This window comes from Pholcus phalangioides, unplaced genomic scaffold (assembly GCF_987345545.1).
Source record: "Pholcus phalangioides strain wild (caught in Gottingen) unplaced genomic scaffold, Ppha-v1.0 ptg000015l_1, whole genome shotgun sequence".
NCBI classification, from domain to species: domain Eukaryota; kingdom Metazoa; phylum Arthropoda; class Arachnida; order Araneae; family Pholcidae; genus Pholcus; species Pholcus phalangioides.
The window spans coordinates 117,793,665-117,808,990 of NW_028301608.1; the positions used below are offsets into that span (position 1 = coordinate 117,793,665).

Below are 15,326 nucleotides of genomic sequence, written 5' to 3' on the forward strand. Positions count from 1 at the left end.
AATCGCTTGTGGAAAATGTTATGTATTGGATTATCCGATTAAACATAATTATCAAATAAATAAAAAAAGAGGATTTATATGATGATGCCAACAGTATCTCGCAGTGCTAAGTAGAATCGTATATGAATCACTGATTTATTTGAAATAAATTTAATTTTTCTTTAATTTGAATATTTTGAAATTAAATCTTATTAAAGAAATTTGCCATGGATTGTGGGATTAGAAGAAATTACTGAAAGGAAAAAAAATTCCAACAGTAGATGGCAGCACTAAGCAGAGCCATATAGGCCCATATCACTGGCCGTATAGTATATTAATTTGTTTAATTTTCTTTTATTCCCTCTCTTCTTCCCCCCCCCCCCCCACATACACATATTTTTAAATTAAATTATTGGAAAATTATGTTACTTACCGATTTAAAAAAAGAAAGAAAAGTGATGCCAACAGCACGCGGTGTTCCCAGGTGGTCACCCTCCCAAGTACTAACCGCGCCCGATGCTGCTTAACTTCGGTGATCGGACGAGAACCGGTGTTTTCAGCATGGTATGGCCGTTGGCGATACATAATGCTCTTTTCACACTTCTTAAGTGATCATAAAATCTATTCAAAGGAGCCCGTCCATTTCCGCTGCTTTGTTCCTTTCTTCCCGTGGGAGTTGGGGCACAGATGGTGTCACATCACACTGGTACTCTAATTGATGACATCACAAAGGAGGCTCTTTCATCTGCCGAAAGCGCAGACGCACAAGCTGGTTGACGGACATGTGAGGAATTCCGCCTAAGGGCCCTTCTACAATTTTTCTTTTTTGCGCAAAATGTTTAAGACATTCTCTAGTTTCCGCCGAAAATGTTGTTTTCTTTTTCCAGTTCAATCTGTACTCTTACAGTAGGCATCGATTCCGCCAACTTTCAGTGCTGCTGCGATAATTTTCTGGAGGGGGGGGGGAAGAAATAACGGTTCCCCCCCCCCCTCCTGTCAAAGGGGGGGGATAAATCAAGTCTTTTATCGACCAATCGAATAACGCCTCGTCGGCGGACCAATGCCCGTTAGACAGCGGTGACGTCAGCTCCGCGCTTTCGAGACAGAGATCGTGATTATTGTCGATTTCCTTTCATTTCTGCTTCAGATTTCGCAAATTCAACATGTCTGGTCGAGGCAAGGGAGGAAAAGGTTTGGGCAAAGGAGGAGCGAAGAGACATCGTAAAGTTCTTCGCGATAACATCCAGGGCATTACGAAACCCGCCATCCGTCGTTTGGCTCGTCGTGGTGGTGTGAAACGTATATCCGGTCTCATTTACGAAGAGACCCGTGGAGTTCTCAAAGTTTTCCTCGAGAACGTTATCAGGGATGCTGTCACTTACACCGAGCACGCCAAGAGGAAAACCGTCACCGCCATGGACGTGGTCTATGCGCTGAAGAGACAAGGCAGAACCCTGTACGGTTTCGGCGGTTAAAAACAGCATATGCGGTTTTCATAGAAGACGCGGAGGAGAAAAAAAAAAAGGCCCTTCTCAGGGCCAAAAAATATATGATAGGTTGAAACTGAGTCGCATAACTTTGTTAAATATGTTTAAAAAACTAAACTTAAAGGGTTGGTACTAAATATTTATTACAAAAAAAATATTGCTGTAATCGTACTTTCGTCAAAGGTCAAGTACTATACGGGCCCCCCCCCCCCCCCCAGAGCTGCGAGGTCTCGTCAGACCTCGTAAGGGGCTTTATGTTCTATATATATATATATATATATATATTTGTGTTCGCGCGCTTTAATAACAAAATCGCGTTGATTATTTATGTTATGTATTTATATATTATCATGATAACACGTATCATATATTTATATGCGAGTTCGGCACCTTCTCACAAACATTTCTTGGCTCTGAAAAGAGCCTTTTTTTTTTTTTCCTTCAAGCCTTGGGCTTACTCCCTCATTTTTTTGCTTTCTTTGCCGTCGTCTTTTTCGGAGTGGACTTTGCTTTTTTCGGCTTCGCCGCTTTCGGTTTCGATGGTTTGGCTGCTTTTTTCGGAGACTTGGTCTTCGGAGCAGATTTCTTGACCGTCGATTTCTTTGCGGGGGCTGCTTTCTTTTTCTCGGACTTCTGTTTGGGCTTTGCGGTCTTCTTGGGGGATTTGGGTTTTTTCGAAGCGCCTTCCTTCTTGGGTTTCTTCACCTGTTTGGCAGCGGCAGAGGGTTCCTTGCTCTTCTGCCCGGATGCGCTCAATTTGAAAGATCCGGTGGCACCCTTGCCCTTGGTCTGAACCAGGGCTCCGCTGACTACGGCGCTCTTCAGGTACTTCTTGATGAAGGGTGAAAGCTTGTCCACGTCCACCTTGTACTGGGCACCGATGTGCTTCTTGATGGCCTGCAGTGAAGATCCGCCCCGTTCTTTAAGACTGGTGATGGCACTGTTCACCATTTCCGATACTTTCGGATGAGAGGGAGCAGCTTTCGGTTTCTTGCTGCCAGCTTTCGCCCCCTTTTTCTTCGGGGTCGAGGCGGCTGGCGCGGCAGATTGAGCTGGTTGTGCACCTTCGGACATGTTCGCTTGCACTCACGTAACGAAATGATCAGTAATTTCTCGTTTTTTTGCAGTAGATTCCCTTTGCGCTTCGTTTCAGCCAATCGCGTTTCTCGGTTTCGAAATCGACCAATCGCGGCGTAGTCGTCCGTTACACTTTGAATTTGGCGCTTCTGTCATTGTGGAAAAATTGAGGGAAAAGTGACTGACCACCGTGGTGGTAGGACGTTCGAAATTTCGCTCCCTGGACGATGGTAAAAGCTGACTAAGCCTATTTGACAACGTGGACGAGCTAAGCCTTTTCGACAGCGTGACAGCGTGCTCTGGTGAATGCGCTCATCCACCGGGCGCAGTACAGTGCTACTCGCCCCTAGCCTTGCCTAGTGCAGGTTAGTACTGAGGATCGCAGCATTAATAAACGGACGACGGAGTCGTAATACTGATCATCTAAGGGCATTTTCTAAAAGGTTTTACCCCCATTAACTCGCGTGTTGTCGCTTGGTCGCCATAACTAGTGTCTGGTGTGCTTCAGCGGCAATGGGTAAGTCCTCTTAAAAATACCCGCTTCATTATTGCTCCGCGATCTGTGTAGAATTGTATAATTATATATGTCGCGAGTAGCCATGGCTCCCGTAAGAGTTCGAGAATGCTACGTGCATACGAATATTATTCATGAGGACAGCGTGGACAGATGGAACGCGATAAAGTACGTGCTCGATGAGCATTTTGCCAAGTCCCCCGAGGAACAAATTGATGACCTCGAGAATGCGACAGCAGACGTACTTGACATAGTCAAGACGTACTGCCCCAATATGAGTAGAGCCGTCGAGCTCATAAAAGAGGACAGTGTCCCATGCGGCCTGGACGTCCTGTTTAGGAAAGTTCTAGAATTGATGATCGTTGTCGAAGGATGCACGACCGATAACGACTTGGGGGCCAGCCAGATCGAATTGATCGGGGCCCTCAGAGTTATGGTCGAAGACGACTTTACCAAATGCGGTAAGTTTAGAAAAGAAGAGAAGGGTAAGGACCCCGCCAAGACCCGGGCAAAACCCATAAAAAAGAATCCCAAGAAGGGGGAAGGAAAAGATAAACCGAAATCGGTTGAAATTATTAGCGAGAAAATTGTGATCGATAGGGGTGACCCGACGATAAAGGGAAAGCCGAAAAGTACCCCTATGGTGACCGCCCAGACGAGCTCATGCCCCTCAGGCTCAAAAGATGGCGCTGCGAACGAGAGCGCAACAACCAGCGCATGCGCAGATGACACCCCCGGGAGCGCGGGCATAACCAAAACAAATAAAGCGGCCCTGGCGAGCGAGGGCGACAACGCCCACCCGGATGCCCAGACAGACGACCCAGACCCTGACAACCCCAACGAGTGGCAGGAAGTCAGGAGGTCCAAGGGCAAAATTCCGCCACTTCACATTACCAAATATGGTAACTGGCGGCAAATTAACGAAATCCTGAAGGGGATTTGCGAAGCCCCGTACACGGGTAGGACAGCAGGCAAAGAACTGATCCTAAACTTGCGTAGTGAAAAGGACCACCGGGCTGCAACGAAGGCCTTCGAAGCAGCCGGGATCCGATTCAGTACATACACCCTGCCATCGGATAGGGTTATAAAAATCGTGATTAAGGGTCTCGAACGGGAGGCGAAAAAAGAAGAGGTCGAAGAAGCCCTCGCCGAATTAGGCTTCGCCCCCAACGCAGTTTCCCAACTGAAAAGCTACAGAGGCAGATACCCCAACAGGGAGCAAATTCTCTTGCCAATCTGGCTGGTAGAGCTGCCAAAAAACGCCAAAAGCAAGGAAATTTTCCAGTTGGACAATTTGAATTTCCTAAAGGTAAAGATAGAGCCCTACAGGAAACGGCAGGGCGTAGTACAATGTCACGCCTGCCAGAAATGGCGCCACGTCGCCAAAAATTGTTGGAATTTGGCGCGATGCGTTCGTTGTACCGGGGAGCACCACTCCTCGGAATGCGACAAAGAAAAGGGGGCGAGCAACGTGCAGTGCGTAAACTGTCTCGGCCCCCACCCCGCCTCCTACAGGGGCTGTAAGCAGTTCCCCAAGAACAACAGGGGCAAGGGGAGAAAGGAAAGCAATAACTTTCCACGAGATCCAAACGAGCCCAACGAGCCACGAAGAACAGCGCCAAGAAACCCAGAGGGAGCAACCCTTGGCGCGAAACTGTTGGGAGATAAGAACCGAGCTCCCGCGAGGGAGAGAGGAGAGAGAACGAAGGAGAGAGAGAGAAACAGCGATAAGGAGACAATAGAGTGCGAGCAGCACCAAACAATAGCTTCTCCCCTCCCCTCTTCTTCTTCCTCTTCGCCTCCTCCCCTCCCGGCACGCTCCGCCAGAACGGTTGCCTGGCAACCAGCAACAACTGCCCAAGTCACCGGAGCAGATAAGAGACCGACCCCTCCTGCTGCCAGGAAGGAAAAAGAAATCGAAGTCACCATAGTAACCGCCCCTAGCGACAGGGCCAATGTTGACAAACAAAACGATATCAGCACCACAACGGGAACGGCCGACGATTTCCCCATTGGGTCCCTAATGACCACAGTCTCGAACTGTCTCCTAAAAATCGCACTTGCGAAGTCAAAAGAGGAAAAAATTAATATTTTCTTCAACATATTCTTAGTAGAGATACAAAAAATTCTATTTAATGGCCAGTAGAAACGTACAAAATATTAAAAACCTCACGATAATGGCGTGGAACGCCCGTAGTATAAAAAACGACATGGTCGAGGTTCGAGAGTCGATAGAGCAATTGAACATCGACGTCTTGTTGGTAAATGAGACTTGGCTTCGCCCCCACGACACAATCAGAGTGGCGAATTGTGACGTCATCCGAAAAGATAGGACCTCCGGTCACGGGGGAGGGGTCGCAATAATTATCAAACGGCATTTGGCCTACACAGTTGTCGATCTCCCGGACTCCACCCACATTGAAACCCTTGCCGTGGACATCCACTGCACAGGCCGCAGAGTGATTAGACTCGGAGCAGTATATAAGCCCCCGCAAAATAATTTGGACTTTGTCCCCCTCGATACCTTCTTCAACTGTAGACATCCAGCCATCTTAGCGGGTGACTATAATTGCAAGTCGAAGTTTTGGAATAGCAGAGGTTATAACAAACACGGCAAGATTCTGGAAAGATACTGCAAAAGCAAAAATATCCGCCCCTTTGGCACAGTCGCCCACACGTACCACCCGGAAAATCATAGAATGTATTCCGACACACTCGACATTGCCCTCACGAAAAACCTTAACGTAGCAATGTCGATCGAGGTTAAGGATATTTTGTCCTCGGATCATATCCCGATCATCATGGAGATCGACTTTCTTTTGCCCGACGGCCACAAACCGAAGAAACGCACAAACTGGGAGGTATATAAGCGCCAACTTGCGCTCCTCCCCGGGCCAGACTGCTGGTTCCGAACCCCCCAAGAACTTGACACAGCTGTGGACAACATTACAGTAGCCATAAAAAATGCCGTTGATAACGCATCGCAGACCCCCTCCCGAGTCGGAGACCCTCTGGCTTTGCCTCACTGGCTGAAACATATGATCAAAGAAAAGAACAGAAAGCGTAGAACTTGGCAAAATGCCCGAACACGTCAAAACTACAGGGACTATACGAAACTGAAAAAAGAAGTGACTAAGGAAATACGCAACTTTGTACAAGAACGGTACCGTAACTTCATAGAAGAGGCCAACTGCGAAGACGGCTCTTTCTTCAAAGTGTATAAAATTTGTAAGCCAAAGGCCGAATCAATGAGAGCAATACACGGCCCCAACGGTCTGGTGGTCTCTGACGAGGACAGGGCCGAGGTATTTGCGGACTCCCTTGAGGACCAATTCAGCCCGAACGACAATACCCCTATTCAAAGGGTACTTAAGATCAATAGAAGCGTCGAAAGATACTTTGCCTCAGCCAATTTCGAGTATGGCACAGCGCTGTACCCAACAGATGAAGAAGAGGTAAAGAAAATAATCAAAGGTCTGAAAACCAAGAAGGCGCCAGGCTACGACACGATCACTAACCGTGCAATAAAGGAGCTTCCGCCAAATTTCGTATACATCCTCACGAGACTTTTTAACGAAATGTTACGACACCAATACTACCCAAAGTCCTGGAAATTTGCCGTTATCAGGCTGATCCCCAAAGCTGGGCAGGACCTGGTCTTCGCCTCCAACTGGCGCCCGATATCTTTGCTCAGTTGCCTGAGCAAAGTGTTCGAACGTATAATAATAAAAAGATACCACAAATTCAACGAGGATCGAAACATCATCATCCCAGAACAGCATGGCTTTAGGAGTGGGCACTCAACCACGACTCAGCTCCTGAGGGTCATCGAATACCTTCAATGGGTCCGAATGCATCGTAAAACCGCAGCAATAGCCATGTTCGATTTATCAAAAAGTTTCGACAAGGTCTGGCATAACGGGCTATTGCACAAGCTGATTGGTATGGATTTACCCCGCAGCTTAATTAATTTCACAAAAAATTATCTTGAAGGAAGAACCTTCAAAGTCCAAATTAATGAAACTTACTCGTCCGAGCGACCATTAAGGGCATCAATTGCCCAAGGAAGCGTTCTCGGACCGGCACTTCACAATTATCATATGAACGACTTCCCCGTGAGTCCCACGGGACTCACGGCTCTATACGCTGATGACAGCGCGGTCGCCCAGTGCCACTGGAACCCATTGAAGGCATTGGAAGCCCTTCAGGAGACGACGAGAGAGATAGAAAGATGGTGCATTAATAGCAGGGCCAGGCTGAATGCATCAAAAACGATTTTCCTCTGGATCACAGGAGTACGCCCCGAAAACTTGCCACAGGGCGCAGTTTTAACCGTCAGCGGCACTCAAATTGAACCGTCCTCAAGGGCCAAATACCTTGGAATTGTCCTCGACAAGAACCTCAGATTCACGCACCACTGCAACGAAGCGGTCAGAAGGGCCACTCGTACGATTAGTGACATGAACAAGATCATCCGTCACAAAATTGCTCTATCGACTAAGAACAAGATCATACTTTACAAAATGGTCATCCGACCAGTAATGACCTACGGATCCATATGTTGGTTTTATAACCGGGATTCTATCATCATAAAAATCGAACGGGAACAAAACAAATTTATCCGTAAAGCATTAAAGGCCCCCTGGTATGTCAGGAATCGGAACATCAGGGACGATATTAAACTTGAAACCATTTTCGATTACAACCAAAGACTGGCTACAAAATTCTTCGACTCGCTAGAAAACTCCGAACACTGGCATTTAGCACAGATCTCTAACTATGACAGCGCAGAATTTCTGGTCAGGAGACGGCCCAAGAATATACTGAACATGACAAGGCCCGAACTTCCGGGTCTATAAACAAGAGTTCCAGAAACCGAACTCTGCTTCGCACCCGAAAACGAAACTACCTTCTCCCCCCCCTCACCATCTCTACGATTGCACAGGAGGAGAGGAAAGAAAACTCACAACTCTGAGAGGAGAGAGGTAAAGAAGAGCATTAGATAAGGAGCGAGGCTCAATTACGCTTCAATAGGAGCAAATCGCACCCCAACAATAGGAGCAGCGCGGCACCAAACAATAGGAGCAATAGAAGACACACAAAAGGAGAAGTGTTAAGGAACAACTGATAACAGGGTCCCCCTTCCCCGTCTCCCACCCACTGGGCGAGATTTGGAATGGCCTCTGTGTTATTGAATGGGAAGGAAAGAGAGCAGAGGAGAACTCTTCTCCCCCCCCCCCCTACTTGATCCCCCCGACGTAAGTCGGTGTACATAGATTATAAATAATGTAAATATATATATATAAAACTATTGGTGACGGGAATTATATAGTAAATAATTTGTAGATACTCGCAATAAATTTCTATCGAAACATTGAATTTGAATTTTGCTCGTATCCATTGATGTAACATATATATACCCTGGTGGTGGGAATAATGTTGTAAATAAAACGTAGATATAAACGAACTCAAATAAATGACCGCAAATGAACAAGATCAAACAGGTGTATAACACCTGGGCCCTTGGAAGCACCCGTTTTTATTTTTCCTAAGGAAGGTCACGACTCGGGAAAACTACCCCCCCCCCACCCCTAGCTAAGGGCGACGGAATCAGGCAAAAAACCAACGATCATGGCAAACAACCACTGCTATATTAGTCCATACTGTCCACACTGTAAGATGAAACTAACATTCTGAACGTTGTAATCCTCCACTAGGGGGCGCCAGTTCTCATAAGGAGAACAACTTTATATATAATTAATCTGTAACAACGCTATGGCTACTCGCTTTAACCGCTACACAGATGGCGGCGAAATGATGAAGGGGGTATGGACCACTACCACAGTGGCTTCCGGGACCCCAACCGACACGTTATATCAATGTCAATGTCAAAAATTGAGGAGAAACATTTATCGTCTTGCTCTCAACGCGTTCAGACGTTTCTTTCATCGATACGCAGACATGGCTAGGACCAAGCAGACTGCCCGAAAGAGTACCGGAGGCAAGGCCCCCAGGAAACAGCTCGCGACCAAGGCTGCTCGTAAGAGTGCCCCGGCGACGGGGGGAGTGAAGAAGCCCCATCGTTACAGGCCCGGTACCGTGGCCCTCAGAGAGATCCGTCGTTACCAGAAGTCGACGGAATTGCTCATTAGGAAATTGCCCTTCCAGCGCCTCGTCCGTGAGATCGCCCAGGACTTCAAGACCGATTTGCGCTTCCAGAGCTCTGCTGTCATGGCTTTGCAGGAGGCCAGCGAGGCCTATCTCGTCGGTCTGTTCGAAGATACCAACTTGTGCGCTATCCACGCCAAGAGAGTTACCATCATGCCCAAAGACATTCAGCTTGCACGTAGGATCCGGGGTGAACGAGCTTAAGTCGTGAAGGAGGAGTAGGAAAAAAAAAACGGCCCTTCTAAGGGCCAACACATGCAAAGAGGTGCGCCTTTTCATTCGCATTGCCACACACGAGTTGAAATAGTTTTTTTTAATCCATACATGAAATTTTTCTGATTGATTAGAAAAGAAAGTTAGGACAAGCCACGTATGTTTTTTTTTTTTGTTTTTTGTTTTGCGCGCAGCGCTGAGAGAAATGTGACGCTGTATTTTATTACTATTGTGCCTCACCCAACCCAGACTTCTAGACTCGCCGGATTCGAATAGAGTTGCTTTGTTTACTGGGGGGTCACTTTTATGGTCTGGGCGTGGCTATCCCCAGCGGACAATGCGATTGTGTTTCGGAACCAGTCTCTAATTTCCCCGGGGGACATTGAGGCGACTGTGTTATTATTATTAAACAATGCGATTTAGCGTGACCTCTTTGCGTGATTTATTGGCCCTGATAAGGGCCTTTTTTTTTTTTTCTTCCTCTCTCGCTTGACTTAAGCTTTCTTTTCGGTTTTCTTGGGCAAGAGAACTGCCTGGATGTTGGGCAGCACTCCTCCCTGAGCTATGGTCACTCCGGACAAGAGCTTGTTCAACTCTTCGTCGTTCCTGATCGCCAGCTGCAGATGTCTGGGAATGATCCTGGTTTTCTTGTTGTCTCGCGCTGCATTTCCTGCCAATTCGAGAACTTCGGCGGCCAGGTATTCCAGGACGGCGGCCAGGTATACCGGAGCTCCGGCACCTACCCTCTCGGCGTAGTTGCCTTTTCGAAGGAGACGGTGGATACGGCCGACGGGAAATTGTAGACCGGCACGGCTAGACCTGGTCTTGCTCTTCCCCTTCACTTTTCCTCCTTTTCCACGTCCAGACATGTTTAATTTTTCCTAAAAAATGATCGGAATCGCGCTTCGCGCTTTTTTTTTGGCGCCGCCAATATCAGCCTGAGAGCTCTGCCTTCCTTGTTTTCCTTTCAGCCAATAGTGCCCCTTTTTGGCGTTTTCGCGATCCGCGTTCGTCGTAGTTGTAGACGAGAAACGCCTTCGTAGTTTTGAACCGAATAATAATCGATAAAACTAAAAGGTTCCGCTGACTATATGACCCGCATTTCCTTCTCCCTCCCCGTATTAACGGTTTCTCTTCTCTTTCCCCCCCCCCCCCCCATACATTTCTTCGTTTTTAAATGAAACTTATTTCTTTTTTTCCTTTTGTTATTAGAGGTGGTGTTTGTTTAGCACTACTGCATGTATGGCATGTCTCTTTCGTCGTTGAAGTTAAAGATTACTGACGTCCCGTATACGGGACAGAAAAGTTTTCTAATTTTCAAGGAAATAAATTATTTTATTCATATTTAGCATTCGGTTCTATACTTATTTTTTGCTTAATGGGCTGAACTTCCAAGAAAAAACGAGTTTAAAGGCGGCACAAAGCACAGATATTCTAATATGATGCTGGTATGCACAAAGAGCTGAAAGGTAATGAACTTGTTGAAACAAAGTGAACGCATGGGAAATACTAAAATAATGTTTATATGCACAAAATGAATGTGAAACGTTAGGGTAAATGAAGGAAAGGCTAAAATGAAGTAAATAAACTTGGCGAAACGAGATGTGTTAATATAATACACTGGGGGCTAAAATGAAATTGAAACAAAGTGGGACGCATGCGAAATACTGGAAATAATGTTTATATTCACAAAAGAAGTATGAAATCATAAATGAATATTTAATTGTTCATGAACGTAGATTGTAGTGAAATTATAATTTCCTATTTTTGTGTGAAATTGAAACAGAAAAAAAAAAAAGAAGTTGGCATTTCTCGTTTCTTTGCATCGCTGACTTTCAGTAGCTAACTAGGAATGATGTATGTCGTGTCTAGTGGCGTAATGGTTACGACGACGGACACGAATCTTGAGCCTAGTGTTTATGAAAGTCATGGGTTCGAATCTGCATTTGGTTATTATAATGAAATAAATTAATGTAATGATTGTAGTATTGTAATGATAATGAAATAAATTGTATGTAAAATATATAAATGTAATGAATAAATGTAAAATACATATTGTATGTAAAATAAATAAATCGCAAAGGGAATCTACTGTTCGAATCTGCATTTGGCTATGATAATTAATTGTTATTTATTATAATAATTACAAATTGTTATCGTATGATAATTTACCTTTCAAAAGTATCGTATCGGCACAGAATTTTTTTTGCTAAAAAATTATTGTAGCAGTTTATAACGTAATCGTGTTAATTGTAACAGATGACTGTGTCGTTGTGGCCTAATGGATAAGACGCTGGACTCAAGAGAATATATTCGGAGGCAGATAATGATATTTTAAATATTGTTGCGCCGAACATATCACGTGGTATATCTATTGTGTGGTAGAAAGTATTGTTGCGAAGCTATACCTTACCTGGGGAACCCCTCGCGGGGGCGCCGCGGGCGGAAAAATAAGGGGGTTTTATTTGAATTTTCATTCCGGTTCCACGCGAGCATGGGTTCGAATCCCACCCAAGACAGTTTCTTCTTTTTTTTTTCCCCCATCCATCACATTTTTCTTTCGCAGAAATTTCATTGATTTTATATATATATATATATATATATATATGCATGCTCGAATAGCTTATTTATTTATGTTTTTTTTTTTCCAGGGATAAATTCACAAGGATTGTTGGTTTCTTCTTCATGAAAGGTAAGCACTCCTAACGTTACATTACACCTCATTATATTATTGCTATATTAAATTACCGTTATGTTAGGCAACAAGTCGTTTGCGACCAGGGTTAAACCTTCTTACTCGATTTATTGGCCCTCAAAAGGGCCTTTTTTTTTCCCCCCCACCCTGAACGAAAAGAAGTTACTTTGAACTGGTGTATTTGGTGACAGCTTTCGTTCCTTCAGACACTGCGTGCTTGGCGAGTTCTCCGGGGAGTAACAGCCGCACTGCAGTTTGGATTTCTCGACTGGTGATGGTGCTTCTCTTGTTGTAGTGGGCCAGTCGTGATGATTCCGCTGCAATTCTTTCAAAGATGTCATTTACGAAGGAGTTCATAATTGACATAGCCTTGCTAGATATCCCGGTGTCTGGGTGGACCTGCTTCAGAACCTTGTAGATGTAGATTGCGAAGCTCTCCTTCCTTCGCTTCTTCCTTTTTTTCTTGTCTCCAGCACGGACAGCCTTCTGGGCCTTTCCGGCTTTCTTCACAGCTTTTCCTGAAGGTTGTGGCGGCATTTTACCTGCAAAAAATTACGAAAATGTGTTAAAAAATTTTGAAATTTTTTCATAACGAAAGGATTTCAAGTTTACTCCACAAGTGAAGTTTCTCATTTGTGATTTTCCGCAACCCAATCTCAAATATAAACAATGGGGGAAGGGAATTCGTATTGTTCACCAGTAGATGGCAGCACTGAGCAGAGTCATATATCAACTTCGCCTTCGGGAACTGAATTACCTAAGAAATTGAATTTGTTCCCCCCCCCCCGCTTCCTTTCCAAACCCCCCCCCCCCCCCCCCCCCCACACACACACACACACAGATTTCAAAATTCAATCGCTTGTGGAAAATGTTATGTATTGGATTATCCGATTAAACATAATTATCAAATAAATAAAAAAAGAGGATTTATATGATGATGCCAACAGTATCTCGCAGTGCTAAGTAGAATCGTATATGAATCACTGATTTATTTGAAATAAATTTAATTTTTCTTTAATTTGAATATTTTGAAATTAAATCTTATTAAAGAAATTTGCCATGGATTGTGGGATTAGAAGAAATTACTGAAAGGAAAAAAAATTCCAACAGTAGATGGCAGCACTAAGCAGAGCCATATAGGCCCATATCACTGGCCGTATAGTATATTAATTTGTTTAATTTTCTTTTATTCCCTCTCTTCTTCCCCCCCCCCCCCCACATACACATATTTTTAAATTAAATTATTGGAAAATTATGTTACTTACCGATTTAAAAAAAGAAAGAAAAGTGATGCCAACAGCACGCGGTGTTCCCAGGTGGTCACCCTCCCAAGTACTAACCGCGCCCGATGCTGCTTAACTTCGGTGATCGGACGAGAACCGGTGTTTTCAGCATGGTATGGCCGTTGGCGATACATAATGCTCTTTTCACACTTCTTAAGTGATCATAAAATCTATTCAAAGGAGCCCGTCCATTTCCGCTGCTTTGTTCCTTTCTTCCCGTGGGAGTTGGGGCACAGATGGTGTCACATCACACTGGTACTCTAATTGATGACATCACAAAGGAGGCTCTTTCATCTGCCGAAAGCGCAGACGCACAAGCTGGTTGACGGACATGTGAGGAATTCCGCCTAAGGGCCCTTCTACAATTTTTCTTTTTTGCGCAAAATGTTTAAGACATTCTCTAGTTTCCGCCGAAAATGTTGTTTTCTTTTTCCAGTTCAATCTGTACTCTTACAGTAGGCATCGATTCCGCCAACTTTCAGTGCTGCTGCGATAATTTTCTGGAGGGGGGGGGGAAGAAATAACGGTTCCCCCCCCCCCTCCTGTCAAAGGGGGGGGATAAATCAAGTCTTTTATCGACCAATCGAATAACGCCTCGTCGGCGGACCAATGCCCGTTAGACAGCGGTGACGTCAGCTCCGCGCTTTCGAGACAGAGATCGTGATTATTGTCGATTTCCTTTCATTTCTGCTTCAGATTTCGCAAATTCAACATGTCTGGTCGAGGCAAGGGAGGAAAAGGTTTGGGCAAAGGAGGAGCGAAGAGACATCGTAAAGTTCTTCGCGATAACATCCAGGGCATTACGAAACCCGCCATCCGTCGTTTGGCTCGTCGTGGTGGTGTGAAACGTATATCCGGTCTCATTTACGAAGAGACCCGTGGAGTTCTCAAAGTTTTCCTCGAGAACGTTATCAGGGATGCTGTCACTTACACCGAGCACGCCAAGAGGAAAACCGTCACCGCCATGGACGTGGTCTATGCGCTGAAGAGACAAGGCAGAACCCTGTACGGTTTCGGCGGTTAAAAACAGCATATGCGGTTTTCATAGAAGACGCGGAGGAGAAAAAAAAAAAGGCCCTTCTCAGGGCCAAAAAATATATGATAGGTTGAAACTGAGTCGCATAACTTTGTTAAATATGTTTAAAAAACTAAACTTAAAGGGTTGGTACTAAATATTTATTACAAAAAAAATATTGCTGTAATCGTACTTTCGTCAAAGGTCAAGTACTATACGGGCCCCCCCCCCCCCCCCAGAGCTGCGAGGTCTCGTCAGACCTCGTAAGGGGCTTTATGTTCTATATATATATATATATATATATATTTGTGTTCGCGCGCTTTAATAACAAAATCGCGTTGATTATTTATGTTATGTATTTATATATTATCATGATAACACGTATCATATATTTATATGCGAGTTCGGCACCTTCTCACAAACATTTCTTGGCTCTGAAAAGAGCCTTTTTTTTTTTTTCCTTCAAGCCTTGGGCTTACTCCCTCATTTTTTTGCTTTCTTTGCCGTCGTCTTTTTCGGAGTGGACTTTGCTTTTTTCGGCTTCGCCGCTTTCGGTTTCGATGGTTTGGCTGCTTTTTTCGGAGACTTGGTCTTCGGAGCAGATTTCTTGACCGTCGATTTCTTTGCGGGGGCTGCTTTCTTTTTCTCGGACTTCTGTTTGGGCTTTGCGGTCTTCTTGGGGGATTTGGGTTTTTTCGAAGCGCCTTCCTTCTTGGGTTTCTTCACCTGTTTGGCAGCGGCAGAGGGTTCCTTGCTCTTCTGCCCGGATGCGCTCAATTTGAAAGATCCGGTGGCACCCTTGCCCTTGGTCTGAACCAGGGCTCCGCTGACTACGGCGCTCTTCAGGTACTTCTTGATGAAGGGTGAAAGCTTGTCCACGTCCACCTTGTACTGG

The 15,326-nt window shown here is 45.2% G+C and overlaps 5 protein-coding genes and 2 non-coding genes across 7 annotated transcripts; 3 read left to right on the forward strand and 4 right to left on the reverse strand.

Moving 5' to 3' along the window:
- Positions 1–438: 438 nt before the first annotated feature.
- LOC149077842 (5S ribosomal RNA) lies at positions 439–557 on the reverse strand. The gene has a single exon (XR_016194271.1). It is a non-coding gene; the product is annotated as a 5S ribosomal RNA (ribosomal RNA).
- Positions 558–1,142: 585 nt separating this feature from the next.
- Positions 1,143–1,454, forward strand: LOC149077843 (histone H4). The gene has a single exon (XM_089242411.1). It carries the CDS (start codon positions 1,143–1,145, stop codon positions 1,452–1,454), a length of 312 nt encoding a protein of 103 aa, XP_089098537.1.
- A 7,564-nt stretch (positions 1,455–9,018) lies between these two features.
- Positions 9,019–9,429, forward strand: LOC149077844 (histone H3). Its single transcript, XM_089242412.1, has one exon. The coding sequence runs from the start codon at positions 9,019–9,021 to the stop codon at positions 9,427–9,429; it is 411 nt and encodes a 136-aa protein (XP_089098538.1).
- Positions 9,430–9,932: 503 nt separating this feature from the next.
- Positions 9,933–10,307, reverse strand: LOC149077845 (histone H2A). The gene has a single exon (XM_089242414.1). It carries the CDS (start codon positions 10,305–10,307, stop codon positions 9,933–9,935), a length of 375 nt encoding a protein of 124 aa, XP_089098540.1.
- A 1,988-nt stretch (positions 10,308–12,295) lies between these two features.
- On the reverse strand, positions 12,296–12,670 carry LOC149077846 (histone H2B). The gene has a single exon (XM_089242415.1). It carries the CDS (start codon positions 12,668–12,670, stop codon positions 12,296–12,298), a length of 375 nt encoding a protein of 124 aa, XP_089098541.1.
- A 754-nt stretch (positions 12,671–13,424) lies between these two features.
- Positions 13,425–13,543, reverse strand: LOC149077847 (5S ribosomal RNA). Its single transcript, XR_016194272.1, has one exon. It is a non-coding gene; the product is annotated as a 5S ribosomal RNA (ribosomal RNA).
- A 585-nt stretch (positions 13,544–14,128) lies between these two features.
- Positions 14,129–14,440, forward strand: LOC149077848 (histone H4). The gene has a single exon (XM_089242416.1). It carries the CDS (start codon positions 14,129–14,131, stop codon positions 14,438–14,440), a length of 312 nt encoding a protein of 103 aa, XP_089098542.1.
- Positions 14,441–15,326: the final 886 nt, after the last annotated feature.

What these genes read in the sequence shown, in the direction of transcription:
- LOC149077844 (XM_089242412.1), top strand. Translation starts at nt 9,019, where the DNA reads ATGGCTAGGACCAAGCAGACTGCCCGAAAGAGTACCGGAGGCAAGGCC.
- LOC149077848 (XM_089242416.1), top strand. Translation starts at nt 14,129, where the DNA reads ATGTCTGGTCGAGGCAAGGGAGGAAAAGGTTTGGGCAAAGGAGGAGCG.
- LOC149077845 (XM_089242414.1), bottom strand. Translation starts at nt 10,307, where the DNA reads ATGTCTGGACGTGGAAAAGGAGGAAAAGTGAAGGGGAAGAGCAAGACC.
- LOC149077846 (XM_089242415.1), bottom strand. Translation starts at nt 12,670, where the DNA reads ATGCCGCCACAACCTTCAGGAAAAGCTGTGAAGAAAGCCGGAAAGGCC.
- LOC149077843 (XM_089242411.1), top strand. Translation starts at nt 1,143, where the DNA reads ATGTCTGGTCGAGGCAAGGGAGGAAAAGGTTTGGGCAAAGGAGGAGCG.